The sequence below is a fragment of the Cygnus atratus genome, chromosome 3 (genome assembly GCF_013377495.2).
Source record: "Cygnus atratus isolate AKBS03 ecotype Queensland, Australia chromosome 3, CAtr_DNAZoo_HiC_assembly, whole genome shotgun sequence".
Classification (NCBI taxonomy): domain Eukaryota; kingdom Metazoa; phylum Chordata; class Aves; order Anseriformes; family Anatidae; genus Cygnus; species Cygnus atratus.
Genome location: NC_066364.1, coordinates 74,682,814 through 74,698,501, shown reverse-complemented (window position 1 = coordinate 74,698,501; position 15,688 = coordinate 74,682,814). Strand labels below are relative to the sequence as shown.

At 39.5% G+C, this 15,688-nt stretch overlaps 1 protein-coding gene across 2 annotated transcripts; it reads left to right on the top strand.

Moving 5' to 3' along the window:
• Positions 1-283: 283 nt before the first annotated feature.
• Positions 284-15,688, top strand: SFT2D1 (SFT2 domain containing 1). 2 transcript variants are annotated; one of them, XM_035539009.2, is made up of 8 exons: positions 285-453; positions 6,396-6,482; positions 7,602-7,684; positions 9,899-9,980; positions 11,323-11,358; positions 12,097-12,155; positions 13,521-13,550; positions 14,978-15,688. In XM_035539009.2, the coding sequence occupies exons 1-8, from the start codon at positions 391-393 to the stop codon at positions 15,015-15,017; spliced, it is 480 nt and encodes a 159-aa protein (XP_035394902.1). In that variant the 5' UTR covers positions 285-390; the 3' UTR covers positions 15,018-15,688. The 2 variants fall into 2 exon arrangements, with proteins under 2 accessions (XP_050565882.1, XP_035394902.1); XM_050709925.1 differs by lacking the exons at positions 13,521-13,550; positions 14,978-15,688 and adding an exon at positions 13,261-13,285 and having other exon boundaries at positions 284-453.

Here is a 15,688-nt window from a genome sequence, read left to right as displayed (position 1 = left end):
CAAGCGTCTCACCAAAAAGGCACAGAGACGCTTCCTCAGAGAAGAGACGTGCGTGAGGAGGAAAGCACGCCAGCAGCCCTCTCCTTGCTGAGAGGAGCGGGTGAGGGGAAGGTCCCGTCCCGCACAGCCCCACCAGGGGCCCTTATCCCGTTCCCGCAGTCCCACAGCCCTTATCTCGCCTCCCCGCCCGCCCCGAGCCCCCCTCACAGCGGAGCTGCCGTCCCCCCCCTGCGCCTCACGCCCAACGGTCGCCTCGCGCCCAACGGCCGCCCGGCCGGGGGCGGAGCTTGAGGGGGAGGGGCTACCGGCACTTCCGGTGGGGCCCGCGAGCCGTGCGGAGCCGTGCGGGGAGGTCCCGGTCCCGGTCCCGGTCCTGGCGCCGGCCCCGGCATGGAGAAGCTGCGGCGGGTGCTGAGCGGGCAGGACGACGAGGAGCAGGGGCTGACGGCGCAGGTACCGGCCCGGCAGGGCCCGGGGGCGGCGGGGCGGCGGTTGGGGGAGCCTCGGCTGTGCTTTCTGCGCCGTGCTGGCGGTGACAGGCCTGCTTGGCCTGCCGGGGCTCTGCCTGCGTGCCCTGGGCGCTTCGTGATCGGTTAAGCGGCCCTTCTGCTTCCTAAATTCCCCTTCCACGGTTATTTTCGTGCTGGGTATGGAAGTTTTCAGGCTTTCAGATTTCATTTGCAGGTTGAAGTAATGCCAAGAGTGCTTGTAAAGAACCAGTTCCACATTTATGCGTTCAGCTCCCTGCTAATGAGGAGCAACTAAGAGAACTGGGGCTGTTTCTCCTGGAGAAGAGGAGGCTCAGGGGAGACCTTATTGCTCTCTACAGGTACCTGAAAGGAAGCTGTGGGGAGCTGGGTGTCGGCCTCTTCTCGCAGATAACCAGTGATAGGACTAGAGGGAATGGCCTCAAGCTGCGCCAGGGGAGGTTCAGGTTGGAAATGAGGAGACATTTCTCCTCAGAAAGAGCAGTCAGGCACTGGAACGGGTTGCCCAGGGAGGTGGTGGAGTCACCGTCCCTCTGGGGGTGTTCAAGGAAAGGTTGGGCCTGGTGCTTAGGGACATGGTTTAGTGGCTGACATTGGTGGTAGGGGGATGCTTGGACCAGATGATCTTGGAGGTCTTTTCCAACCTTAATGATTCTATGGTACGGAAGGCCTTGGCTCTGTGTGCTGCAGGATGCTGGAGCATGGTGGAGGAAGCTGGAATGTGGGGCAGCCTCAGTCGGAGCTTTAGTGAACTAGCACAGTCCCAATACAGTTGGTGTCTGTGGCATAATACTAGTTCAAGCAGCTTGATGCTGACATGCTTCAACTGTCTTGTGCAGAATTGGTGCTGGTCCATGAGGCTTGTGGGCTTGGCCTCTTTGCTATAGTGAAGCACCTCAAGTGCTTCCAGACCTGGTGTGATTCTGGAAGCACTGCAGCATTTGTGTCCTTTCACACCCGAGCTAGCTTCTGGTGTTTGGGGTGCTTCACCCCAAACAAGACCTTGAGATTGTCAAAGAAATGCTTATTCCTATTAGCATTTATTCAGTTCCGAGAGAGTTATTTAATCTACTGTCTCCAGGTGCATTTCACATGAGACAAATGGTGACTTAGAATTCTCTTTTACTGGATGCTGTGATGTTTGTTTCAAGGCAGCAATCCATAGATAAATGTCAGAATACTTAATAATTTGAATACTTAATAATTTTATATTTGAGGGGTATATCCAGAGAAGGAGGAAACTGAGATAAGAATGTCATTTATTAAAGTCAGTAACTAATTAAGCTATATCATGGTTTGATTATTTCACATTATAGCCACAGAAGACTTCAAACAGCAAGAATCTGTACATATTTAAAAACTACCTAGTACCTAATAGAATAAAAAAATGCAAATTTAATGTGCCTTTGGCATAGCACAAAGGGGCTTCGTGCTGAGATAATGAACCAGAAAGGTCTTTTTTAAAGTAACTAAACACCCACAGAACTAAAAATCAGGTGTTTAACCAAGTTCATGGTTGTAGGTTTCTGGTGAAGTAGCTCTGTATTTTTGGAGCACTGGAAATCGAGTTGGTTTTTAGTGAGGGGATTTGTATGTGAAGTTCTCCAAAGCTACAGCTTTACAGCTGAATGGTGTTGGCTGCTTTAAAGGTGTGTGTAACAGAGCAAAGAAGTACGTGCAGCCATGCAGAGAAGGACGCCTAACGAGGTGACATTGTGAAGGGAAATACGAGGTTCTGCATTTTGCGTGTGAAATGTTTCAATGTTTTAGATGACCTTTCCAGAACTGACTCATGCGTTTGGTTAAAAACAATGACCCTCATAGGAGAAGCTGCTGGTTGTATAACAGCCATCATATGCTTCATGTTCATAGGTATCTCTGTATTCCGCTCACTCTTGATCTTTGCAGAACCATAACCATGAGGTCAGCAGCAATTCTTGTTAAATAGAGGAAAAGTGAGATGATACAGTGAGACGATTGTGTGATGATTCAATGAAGTCTTTATGTACTTTCTAACGTCTTCAGAAAGCTGACCTGACCTGTCTTGCTGCAATTAGATCAGTGATGATCAACGGGGGAAGAAGAAATAATTCTTACAAAAACAGGAACCTATAATAAGTTGTAAATATTCCGGTGTAGTGATGATGTCAGTATAACATAATGCCATTTATTTTTACCAATACCAAACTAATATAATGTCGTTACTTTTGACACAATGGCTTGCTTTCTGGTTTCTTGATGGTTGTCAATTGGCAACCACTGAAAGCATACAGTGTTTAGCAAGGAGGAGTAGACCAGATGTTTAAACTTCTTGTTTTACTCCAAGGTTCTGATAGAAATGCATATAAGGAAATATGAAAATGCGTCTCTAAAACTGTTGAAACATTGATTACGAATTCAATCCTGCAAAAATCTCTCTTTGAAATTGCATTTTCTTCGTTACTTGCATACTTGTAAGTTTCCTATTGAGGAAAGATGTAATTTTTAACTAATAGAATCCTTCTTAAAATCAGTGGAAACACTATTGTTTCTGGTTTGTGCCCATGTGGAAGACTTTTATAAGATCACACAAGTATGTGGGTGGAGCCTCAGATGATCAAAACCACAAGAAACGCTTTTGATCAAAGGCAGCCTTGCAGATTATCGTTCATGTGATTTACTGGGTGTCCATACTGAGTGTCTGCTGCCAAGTTAAGAGACTGCTTTCCCTCGCTTGCAACTGGTGTGCTGGGCTGTTGCAAGACCATTCCTTACATTTCAGGAAGTCTGCCTTCCGGATTCCAGTTTCCACTTCAGGTTTCCTGGTATTTTCCCACGTCACTTCTTTGATATAATAATTCTTCTGGAGTTTCCTGTGAGTAGAAATCTTTGCTTCTTGCCAGGAAGTTTGACAGTAAAGCTTAGCAAAACGAGGGCGGGTTATTTGTTGATTTCTGGTTGTTTGTTTTTGTTGTTCGGTTGGTTGTGTTTCTTGCTGTTTGGAAACAAACAGCTGAGAGTTACAGCAAGTGGGTGTGTGCCCTTACCCCTGCCCCTTCACAGTTCCCCTTATGAATCTTTCCCCAGATGCAGAATTTACCTGGCAATTTTGTCAGTCTTCTAAGTAAAAGTTTCTTCTAATATTGTGGGGTGTAGTGCCAGCTCTTGTTATCTGAAGTCTAGGATTAGCACTGCAATTTGTCAGACAATTAAAAGAAGTCCTAATTGTGTTGTTTCTTTGTTGCATCTGCTGCTGGAACTTAGCTTTTTTTAAGGTTCTGGTTTATAGTCTCTGTTGCACGTAGGTGTGTAGCTGTTATTTCCGGGTGTCTCACAGCCCCTCCTCTAGAAATTACTGCTCTCCCAGTAGATTGGGCAGAATAGGCACCGTGTCAGTTCCTTGTTTTTTACGGATCATAACCTAGCATTTTAGCATAAGCTGAAAACCATGATTTAAGTGCTTTAGCTATGTACCTGTTGTTCAGCTTCTGCTGCAAGGTGCTTTACTGTGGGGTGAAACTGGCATCGCGGAAATGCAACCGGCGCTGTTGCTTCCACTAAGCCCAGAAGGTAGCAAGCATTGGGAACTAAGGAAATGCAGTTGAGGAACTGGAGTTCTGTGATTTCAAGAGACATTCAGCGTGATAACATAAAAAGTGGTGATGTCAGGAATGGTTGGAGGGCCAGGCTTCATTTTAATGCCAGCTAAATTATTTAGTTCTGTTATTACAGAGAATGCTGTGTTGCAATGCTGTGGCAGCCCTCACGCTGCTGCTTATCTTCCTGCAGTTCATGCACATTGACAGTCCAAGCTTTTAAGAATTAAATCTACAAAATTTATTAAACTAGTTTTAAAATCATGTTTTAAATGTTTTTTTCTGGGTCTTTGTATGGTTCATTTGTTTATGGTGGGCTTTTTGACCAAATAACTGTTATGAGTTTAAGATGAATTTTTTTAAATGTATGTGGAAAACGTAATTCCCTGGTAGTTGTGTAAAAGAACAGATGTTTCAAGACCACCAAACAGTGCTATTAGAAGTAGAATAGCACTAAGTGGCAACAGTTTGCTCCATACACTCATACACCTGGCATTATTTGCCTTCAAGCTTTCCCTGTTATCCAGGTGATCTGCAATGTGTGTGCTGGGTGCCCTGATAGTATCAGCACATCCCGCACTTTGTTTCAGAGCAGGAAGAGAGAGGATTTTTACTGCTTTCTGTGGAAGTGTGGTTAGTTGCATGAATCGGTGTGATAAAAAACATGTTTCAAAGCGTGTTTTGAGTGTGCATCTTCAGCTGTGCACTACCAGCTCTTCCTGCAGTTCTCACCCATGGAGGCATTCAGGAACATGACTGTCAAAAATGGTTTTGAATACTCAACTGTCTTTCAGTTACTGTTTTTGTCTGTTTCTTTAATGCATACGTAAGGATAAAGAGTTGGGACAAACAAGGTAAGCTGTACCTTCCATCCTGTGGAAACTTCTGTCTTGACTGTTGAACACAAAGAAGAAAAAATTCAAAACGATACTGTATGGCAGCAGTACGTCTGCTCAGTCGATGTGCAAGTGTAACAGGTTTATTTTTAGTATTCTGATCTTCCTTCTTAAGTAAATATTCGAGGTATTTAATTTGATTAAATAAGGTTATAAGTAGGAAATAGCCCAGGCCATTATTCTCTGTTGACATACATCCAAAGACTCATTCGCTGCAGCCATAACTGTGTGCTTGTCTGTGCCTCCTTTTGATTCAGTTCGGTACAGGTTCTGTATTCATACAGATGTGAAATCATTCTAAGCAGTAAACAAATCTCATTCATTCGTTTACCTCTACCTGAAAGAGAAAATTCTGAAAAGAGTGGGAGAAGCATTAAACTCATTGGTTAAGGAAGCCCTAACTGTTGTATATTTGATTAATAATGTTTGATTGAAAGTATCTGTAGGACAGATAACAAGTGCAGACAAGTTTGCTTGTGTCACCTGAACAGAGTTAGATTTATAGCCAGCTTATGTAAGCTGAAGCAACAATTTTCTTAATGGAGCAGCTCAGAATAGAGAGCATAGTTAACTTCAGTGACCTGGAGTAAGGTGGAATTCATTGATCTCCCAGCATGGGTGGACAAGGTGAGCTACTGCTGAAAGGCGCAGTTCTGCCAGCCCTATGGCCCTGCCTCTTGCCTTGTAGGCAGGAAGCCCCGCTGCTTTTCTGGCATCTCGCAGAGCTGGTTTGGCTCATTAGTCTAGCATGGGACACAGTCATCAAAGTGAAAGGAATCCTGGTTCTCTTCAGGCTTCTCAGGCAATGTTGGTTGGTCTCAGCTCATCAAGGGGCCCTGCAAGTTCTGGAATCACACCGGAGAAACAGGAAGTAAAAATTATCCCTTTCAGCAAATTCACTGTCTGACGAGACAAGATGTGTTAATCTGTCCGTACCTTCACCCTGTAAGGAACAGTAACTGAAAAGGAATTGTAATGCTTGCAAAGGATACTTGTAGGAATATGGACAGTGGATTCTGTCTAGTAATAGAAAACGGTGGTATCATCAATAGGAACATAGAGCATTGAACAAACATTTGTCAGCACCCCGCCAGAAGGTCCGCTTGTTCTGCTTTGGTACCGTCATGAGATTTTTTCAGTTGTAATTACCAGGGGAAAGGAAGTGCAGCTTGAAAGTGGAGCAATGTTGCTTGAGTGCCAGCATATACCTTTACGGGTTCTGTCTTTTTTGTGAATGTTTCCAAATTGTTAATGTAATTCTTAAACTGGGAAAAAAATAACATGCAAGCAATTGTGTTTAATCAAGCTAAAATAATTGGTTTTGGCTGAAAAAACGCTCGTTTGAAACTAAGGACTTAATGAAAAAATGTTCTTAAGACTGTTAGTTTGAAACTGGTTTTGTAATACTATTTTTTTTCCCCTCTCTTCCTCTTAAGGTTCTTGATGCCTCAACGCTCAGCTTTAGTACACGAGTCAAGTGGTTTGCCATATGTTTTATTGCTGGTGTTGTGTGTTCTATTCTTGTAAGTAAAGCTTTTTTTCCCTGTATTTTATTAATGTTCTTGGGAATAACATCGTTAATATTCGTACATCATACATGATTGTGTGGACACCACCATGTATAACTAGCAGCTAGGGGCTGCTGGTCTGTAAATCACATTTTGGGCCATCTTTCTTCCATTCACAGCATAGTGTTTTTATTGTAGGGTAACAATTTCTTACTGAAAGGCATGAACGCTGACAATGTGCTATGTTTCTTAGATATGTATGGTGCAGTAGAAAGAAGGTTTTGCTGTTCTTTAATATACGCACATCTTATTTTTATACTCTTTCATGAAAGGGGGAAAAGGAGGGGAAGCTTGAAAGATTTTTGAAGGCTGAAGAAACTACAGGTATAACCTGTCACACAGATCAGTGGGTGATGACAGCTGTAGCATGATGATACTTGAAAAACTTGCACTCCTGTTGAACAAATGATTTGCTGACTGTAAAATCAGTTCTTGAACTTGTCAGGAGGCTCAGGTCTGCAGTGAAAAGCAGAGTTTATTAATTGATTATGTCTTTCAAAATCTGACATGGGTAACTTGCAGTACAAAGCAATTCTGTATCTGCATGTGTGTCAGATGCAGGTGAAGTAACACTGGGGGAGGTATCCAGTCTGTGGGTTTTGTGGGCACGGTGCTCTTTAAGTTCTTTCTCATTATGAAGCAGGATGTTGATTCTTCACAGAACATGGCTTTTGATGTAGATGTTCTTTGTGTGTGCGGATAACACTTGCAGTTTCTGTGGAGACTGTCAGGCAGATTGCCTTGACTTACCAAAACTGAAAACAGGGCTTCTTAACAAAACTGAAAATATCATAAAAATAATGTAAACAGTATAAATAACCATTATGAGCAATATAAGTAAACATAGCTTGGTTGTAAAAATTATTGCAAAATACATTAAATCAATACATTATTTTGCCAGTAGGTGGCAACAGAAGCACGCTGAATATTGTCTACTACAAATTTGAGAACAATATTCTCTGCTGGGATATGTTAAATGGTTAATCTCTTAAAATAAACTTCTAGGCTATAAAATCTCAATAAATTGAGTTAACTAATTACAAACATATAAAAATCCTATCTTTTTTTTAATAGGGAACAGGATTGCTATGGCTCCCGAAGGGAATCAAGCTTTTTGCAGTGTTTTATACCCTGGGAAATATTTCTGCATTGGCCAGGTATGACTTCTTTATTATTAATAGGAAAGTGTTCTCCTTTTCATCTACATTTACATTTGTTTTACTCTGAAGTGTATATTTGTTGTGTATAAACAACATTGTTTTCATATGATATTGGAATACTAATAGAATGTTACTTACACTTTTGAAGTTCTTTAAATCAAAGAATATCACTTAATCATATTCTGTTGCCCTGGCGTAATGTCTTACGTGATGGCTTTGTAGACACATCACAACCCCCGTCTGAAGCCTGAATAACAAATTGCTGGCTGAATCTTTTGCACTTCTTATGTCTTAAGTCTTTCTGAGGTACTAAGCTAGTACTGGGAATTAGGCAAAACTGAGTCTTCCCCTTTCTCTCCCTTCTATTCTTTGCTTTTTTTTTTAAACCTTGTGTTGTGTTTCCACTGTTTCAAATTAAATTTGCATTTTAGAAATTCTGTACTAATCAAGTCTAATTCTTTGTGAACTAAGAGGAGAACTTTTACAGATCGGTATTTGTTTTAGAAAAATGCTGAAAATGCTTTTAGTCTGGATTCTAACTAAAGAAGTAAAAAGAGGACCCCTTCCCTTTCAGTTATTCTGTTAGATATAAACAGCAGGCAGCTGTGCTCTGAGAGCATTAGGAGATGACAATGGAAACCCCAGCTTGACAAGAAGATTTAAACTTGTTGTTTCAAACAAAAATGAAGCTACCACCCCTTGTAAATAGTCCTTTCTGGCCTGTTTTTACTGTAATTTCCTACCAACCCCATGGAAGCAATTATACTTACTTGATTTTTCCCTGGGCTGATGGGTAGGTCTCCTTCAGAATGTGTTGCGTGTGAGAAATACCATGTGAAAGTGGAGGACCTTCAGGTGTTTGGTTGTTTTGTTTTGCTCTCCCAGCCTTTCTGCACCCTTTAGATTCTCTTACCTCTCTGGAGAAGTTCTTCTTGTGATGTCTGTCCTTCAATGCTAACCAGGCTAGCATCAAATCATTTAGCTTTCTATATTTTTTTCTGCCTATCTTAGGATTTCTGAGCCTCTTGCATTTTTTCTGCAGAATTTTCATCATCTCTATACTTCCTCTAGCTAACTAATTCTTACTTCTAGTTTTTCAGGTTTCTTATTTAACCTTAATTTAATTTAGGGCACAGCAGCCAAGATGAGAAATACTGAGAAAAGTTAGTTTGGATTGAAGTGAATTTAAAATATTTTTCATATTTGAGATGTTTTTAAATTTAATATGAGGTGTTGAGGTCTGGTCTATCTGTGTGACTTAAAGAGAAAAAAAAGATGAAGGGAGGTGTATTAATAAAGTTAACAGCAGAGTAACATCTAGGTGTAGGAAATTATAGTTCCATTTACTCCTTGGGAAATGTATCCCCACATTTCTATTCTAAAAGATACCTAGTTCACCAGACTTACGATTGATCTTGGTGGAGAGCTCACTGACTGTTCTACTCCGTCTAAATAAATATTAACTACAAAAGGAGTTAAGGTTGGGTGTCTTGTTCCGTAGTAAAGTATAGTAAAGCATTCAGACCACCACCAGGCTATAAGATCCTCATTCTCATTAAACGTTTTCTGCAAAGCAGAATGGCTTCAACAAGAGGCAAGGAAGCGACTTAGCTCAATATTTGTAGACAGATAATTATTCCTATGATTGTAAATTCTTGTTTTGCATCGCTTTTCTTTGGATGAACAGATAAAACCTAGAGCTGATGATGAATTTCATTCCCTCTTCAGGTTAACTACCTGAGAAGAAGGAAGCTGGAGGATTCAGTACAAACTACTGAGCTTTTCTTTTTTTTTTCTTGATGAGTTTCGGAAAAGATGTAGAGCTTTTCTGTAATCTTAAACGTAGCTACTCACATTGCTGCTAATCATATTTTCTACAGAAGTTTGGCCTTTGAATTCTGTGCATTCTTTTGGCAAGTCTGTTCTTAAAACAGTCTCAAAATCAAATTGACAACCCTCTGCTTTGTATAGTAATGAATTTGGAAAGAATTTCATAGCCCAGGATGATTTAATATGTGAGCTGCTTCCAGGACTAAATTCACAGTTACTTCACCTTTCATCCGAAGAGGTGTCTGTTGATAAGCACTGAAATGCCTTTCTGAGCTTTGTAATTATCTAAATGTGGGAAAAAATGGTTAATTACCTCTTGTCTTTTGCAAAGGTTTATTTGAATGCGGTTTACTATTTCTTTGTTTCTTTCCCTCCCATTAGTACATGTTTTCTGATGGGGCCACTGAAGCAACTGAAGACGATGTTTGAGCCAAAAAGATTAGTAGCTACAGTTGTAATGCTGGTAAATACACTTTTCTTTCTAGCTTCTTCTGCTAAAATTTTTGAGGCTTTGGGAAAGGGAGGATATTTCTAAATCTGCATTTTGTTTGTACCAAGTAATTATAGTCAAGCTGATTACACCTTTATATCATAAAGACAATTTCACCTCTTTTTATGACCTTGTTTGTTGTTGAGTTTGAAATTTGTAATTTTAATAATTTGGAGTAAACTGCTCATTACTAAATACTTATTAAATACTAATGTTAGGTTGATCACTTTGAACTTGTTTTCTGAAATAATTTCTTCAAGAACAAGGCTAGAGAGAGACTTTTCATCTACTTTGAGAAGTCAGTGGTCACCAAGTCTTGCTTGACAGTTGTTTGTTGACAGGAGCTTGGTCTGTATAGCTTAGTGGTTCGGTGCTTTCAAAGCAATTGAAAAAAAAATTTCTCCCCCCGAAGTCCAGGAAACCACATGTTCAACTCTGCAGCTCAGCACTGTGAGGTCCTTGGTTCCTTTACTTCCATGAGCATCATTTCCTCTTCCAAGAGGGTGGGGAAAAAAGAACCCCACCCTCTAGGATAAGGATAGGATAAATAGTGTTTTTCCTTAAAATCCTGATAGATTGCATTTATAATTTTAAGTACAAACTACCAGCTAAAAAGGATTAACAAGGAGCTGCATGAGTAGCTTGAATAAATCACATGAGCTTTTTCACTGTGTATGAGTCAGCTGATCCCTGGTGGCCTTTCCTTCTTTACTGTCAGATTTACAAAAATAATAATTGGCAGAAGCAGCAGAGCCTGTGTTTGCCAAATGCCATATTTAAGAATGGATGTCTAGTAAGGAATTGTTTGTTGTGATGCACGTATGTGTTGTCAGAAACTGATACTATGAACAGTGGATTCAGAACAATACTGTGCACCAAATTAGTAGAATAGCGATTCCCAGGGTATTTGGGTGTTTTCAAACAAGCTTTGTCATCAAAGTCCACCACTTGATAGTCCTGACACACGACTACACGGACCTGCTTATATTGCTTTTGGTTTCTGATCTCAGTTCCTGCCTCCCCTTTCTTCTAAGATGAGTCCCAGTACTTCTGGCCATGGGGCACATCATACTGTGCTCATGGAAAACACTTGTATGAACTTCAGTGTATAATCACTGTGTGGCAGTCTTTGACTCTACTTGTTTCATGAGTCAATTCTTGAAAATGTTGGTAATCCGGCAGTCTTTGACTCTACTTGTTTCATGAGTCAATTCTTGAAAATGTTGGTAATCCACTGAAAACATGAAAGCAGTACTGTATGTGCTTAGATGTGTATTTGAATATTCATTCTTTTTTTTGTGTTGTTTCCCCCCAGCTTTGTCTAGTATTGACTCTGTGCGCTGTATTCTGGGTAAGTGAGAATACTTTGTTCCCCTAAAGAGCAATCGAACTCTTATTTTATTGACTGTATTATGATTTTAAAATTCAGCTCAGTTGTAGAGAAAAGATGAGCTCATATGTGTGATTTGGATTTCTGACTGCAGTTGTTTGGGTGGAGTCTGACCCTGCTGATTACAAAACAAATGCGTCCTTCCACCTGCATGTGATGTGGATAAGAGTGCAAAATCTAGAGTATCCAGTTCAGTTTGCAGACCCCTGGCCTAAGAACTGAGAAAAGCAACTTAAAACATTTTATATACTTCTGTCAAAAAAAAGTGTAGTGGTTTTTAGAAACCACAGATTCTTCCTTTATTTGTCTTAATCAGTTTAACGTTCTGAGAGACAGAGCAAATAGCTTTGGGTGATCATTTTGAAAAATGGGCCAGTTAACATTTTATGTAGAAGTGAATACTGTACTCTGTATTTGCATAAATATAGCATGAATGAAAATGGAAGTGTTAGCATTGATGCTTCTAAGTGTTCTCAAAGCTAGAGACAACTTTCATAGCACGGTGCTGATGGAGCAATAGATAAATGAGAGTAGAAAGAGTTGTTAGAATGGAAAGGAGGAGTTAGTTAAGCTAAGGCAAGGAGATTTTAAGCATCGTCACTTAACTAAATTTTTGGCTACTAGGCTATTGTACTTGTCCACAGTATAGACTTCTGTGAAATGAACTAATTTGCAATATTTGTTCTATTTTTGATATAGTGGAACAAAAAAGGTTTGGCGTTGTTATTCTGCATATTGCAGTTCTTGGCAATGACCTGGTAAGATTCGTTTTGATTTCTTCTCTCTCTCCCTACACCTGCATGTTTATAAACCTATATGTATGTACACACACTTTGTATAATGTAAATGCTAGGCTCATTCACACATTTTTCTAGGCTACATTATGTAACTTCAGCAAAATCTATATGCAATCTTTTTGTAAAAATAGTAATTTCAAATACGTTCTGCAGTGTATGGACTCTTGAGGCATTACGAAAGGAAAATGTAGGCAAAAATTGTCATGCCTTTTCTCTGTTGAAAAAGTACCTGTGTATTCATATGCCCTGCTTCCGATTACTCCCTCTTTTTTGAATTCTAACTAAATCTTCATTTTTGAAGCGGAAGAATCTAAATCACATTTTTATAGGGTTTGTCCTGTCCCTGAGAATATTCAGTGGGTGGGTGTGGGAAGGTAAACTTAGTGCAGCAGGTACTGTGATGACCATACAGGTACATTCAGGGGCTAGGCCTGGGAATATGTGAGCACAGTTTGATGAATGCAAGCCTGGCAGAATTTTCAGAAGTTATTGCTTTCTCCAAGGAGATGCAACTGCACCTACTTGGTCTCCTTGTGCTGGGTGAATTACTAGGTACTAAAAGTTAGCCGATCCCAGCTGACCACAGTTCTTGTTTGAACTTGCCCGGAATACATAGTGTCTATACAGAACTTAAATCTGAGCACAAATAACTGTGTTTGTTCAGGACAGGGACCATTTGGCACTGTGCTGGGCCCAGATTAATGTTTGGTACTAGACAGCGTTAGCAGTCTTCCTTCTGTGTTTTACTTTTTTACAGCAGACAGCTTCTCATTTAAGTGTCTCAGAGCTTGATGGGGATGAGGACAAAACATAGCCCACGGCTGTGTTTGTGAGAAGCAAGTTTCAAAGGATGACAGTGTGTCAGCTGTTTGAGTGTCATAACCATGGCATGTTATTCTTACCACAGTGTACATCTGTATAGTTACACAAACGTGTATTTTCATAGTAATGTATACTGGAAAAAGGTGCCTCTGTCTTGAAGGATATAATTTTGCACAGATATCTCCGTTCCTTTTGAATCCTATGGTGGTGATAAATCTGCTTTTGTGTTTGTTTTTTTTTAAAGCTGAATTTATGCGTGAGTAAAGTTATGAACTACATGAGAAATCAAGGAAAAAGTAAGCCAGGAAGCCCTTTTCAGTACATTTAGTTCTTGTCTGATTCTGTTGTCTTTTTTAATAGCAAGCATTAAATTGAGTAGGTAATCATGTTTAAAGTTTTAGTAGAAGAGATTGCTTTTATTAGTGCTGGACTAAAGTGCAGAAAGTGGGCTGTCTGAAGGACATGAGAACTTTGTCAAATATGTGTTTTGTTCTTTTTTTTCAGGTATAGTCTGTCATATATTCCTTTTGCAAGGTGAGTGAATAATTCCATTTTAACAAAAACTCGATAATCTTTGTTATAGAGGGAAGAAAGCCCTTAAGTTCAGAATATGGAAACACAACATTCCTGGTTTTAATTTTAGAAAATGACATAGGTGAACTAGAAGTAACAATTGGTACAAACTTCAGATACAAATAAAGTATATTGTAACTTTCTTTTGAATGTCATTATGCTTTTCATCCTAAAAATATTTTTTTTGTTTAAATTCTTGGATTTTGTTTGAACGCATTGATGCCATAGTTGATTTTCAGGACTGAAAGATAGCCTATGCACCTGAGAATTTGGTTACAAGCCTTTTCTTCTGGCCTTTTCTTCTCTACCTGCAGTACTTTCAGCTCTGAAAATGATTAGGTTATATTCATCACTTCAGGGTTTTTTTTGTTTTTATTTTGGCTATTATATTTTATGGGCCACTAAAGAACTGAATTTTCCACAGGCTGCTTTCAGTAATACAGTAATGTCTTTAAGGACTATGGAGTTACTTGCTTACATGGAGTGCCATCATAAACTTCCTGAATAGGCTGCCTTTCATATGAAAATAGCTATTTAAGCCTTGTCAGGTGCTAGAGAACAGTATTATGTATTTTGTTTAAAGTATCTATCTTGATTCCAGCCAAGTTATTTTTACTTGATTGAAATTCGTTAATGTTTTACTCTTAGCACCAATTTACTTATGTTTTTTTTCCGGTTAACGGTGGCTATTTTGCTGACGTGACAAAAAACTTTTAAGCAGTAATGAGAGCATTTTTCTTTTTCTTTCAAATTAACTAACAACAGAATAACTTCTCCTTAATAAATTGATGCGTTTTTTTAAGGAAATGAAAAATGAAGGAGACTAGAGTGAATAAATAGTACAGTCCAAAGAGAATTTATTAGTTATTGGTTAAAGAAATAGACCCTTTAAGATATTTCAAACTTCTAGGCCGAGCCTGCTCTTTATCCTGCACTGTTAGGGTATACACTTTAAACCCTTCAGCCTGTGCCTTTTTTTTCTCAATTGTCTGCAACTCAGAAGTGGCTTTGACTCAAAGCACCTGTGCTTTGGTGATTGTCTGGATCTGGCACGCTCCTCAGCCCTGCCTGTGCTGGCCAGCCTTTGAGAATTAGGGCCCTGACCCTTGCTAAGCCACTCAGCGTGCTCAGAACAATTAACAACATGGTCTGTGTTGTAGCATGTGTCTGAGTGCAAAAATAAGGGCGGATATGAGGGGCTTGAGCCTTTGCTTTAGCTGGTGATGTGCGGGCACTCAACATATGATGGCCAGTAAGAGCCTGATTTGACAAACTATTGCTTTTTGTCTTAAATTTGTGTAGTATTTTTAATTTTAAATATGTAATGGTTGATATGTATATGAGTGAAACCACAAATACCTTAACTGACCCTTTTTTTCTTTTTGAAGGGATGCTGTGATTAAATGCTTCACATCCTGTCTAGGATAAGTTGAAAACAAGAACTACTGTATACTTTGAAAGCAACTCCGACTCCTCTGTGAACTTTTCTTGGAGAACTATACTTCTCCACTCCTGAAATACCCAGTAATAATTTAGTATTTTCCTTTCCTTTTGCCTTTGGGGGATTAAGTGATTTTTACTAGAAACAGCTTTTAAAATAAATCAGGCGAACTATATGTTTACCCTGGAACCTTTAGGCTTTTTAACTAAAAAAAAAAAAAAGTACATTGAAATACTTCTTGTTAAGATCAGTCTTAAAACTCCCTTGCGTCTAGTAACACGGATTATTTCCCAGTGTAGGCAGGCCCCCAGAATCTGGGTAATGTGCATAAAGTTTTCATTTACTGTTCTGTCTAAAACTTGCAATGTGCCATTTATGTTTATATATTATTCATGGTATGTTTTTCCAAAGACAGAGTTTTATAAACATTGTAAAGATCTGGTAAGTTATAATTAACTGCTGCTTTGAAATGTCTATACTTGTGCTTTATGGAAAAAGCTTAATGAAAGTATGTGAAAGTTCTGTTGAAAGCTAATTGATTTTATTAAAATTATGTTTTAAACACTTTTGTTACTTTCAATTTAAATACTTTTTACTTAAAAGTTATGAATAATGTATGAATGATTTGTGAAATAAATTAGTTTTACAGGTGCCTAAA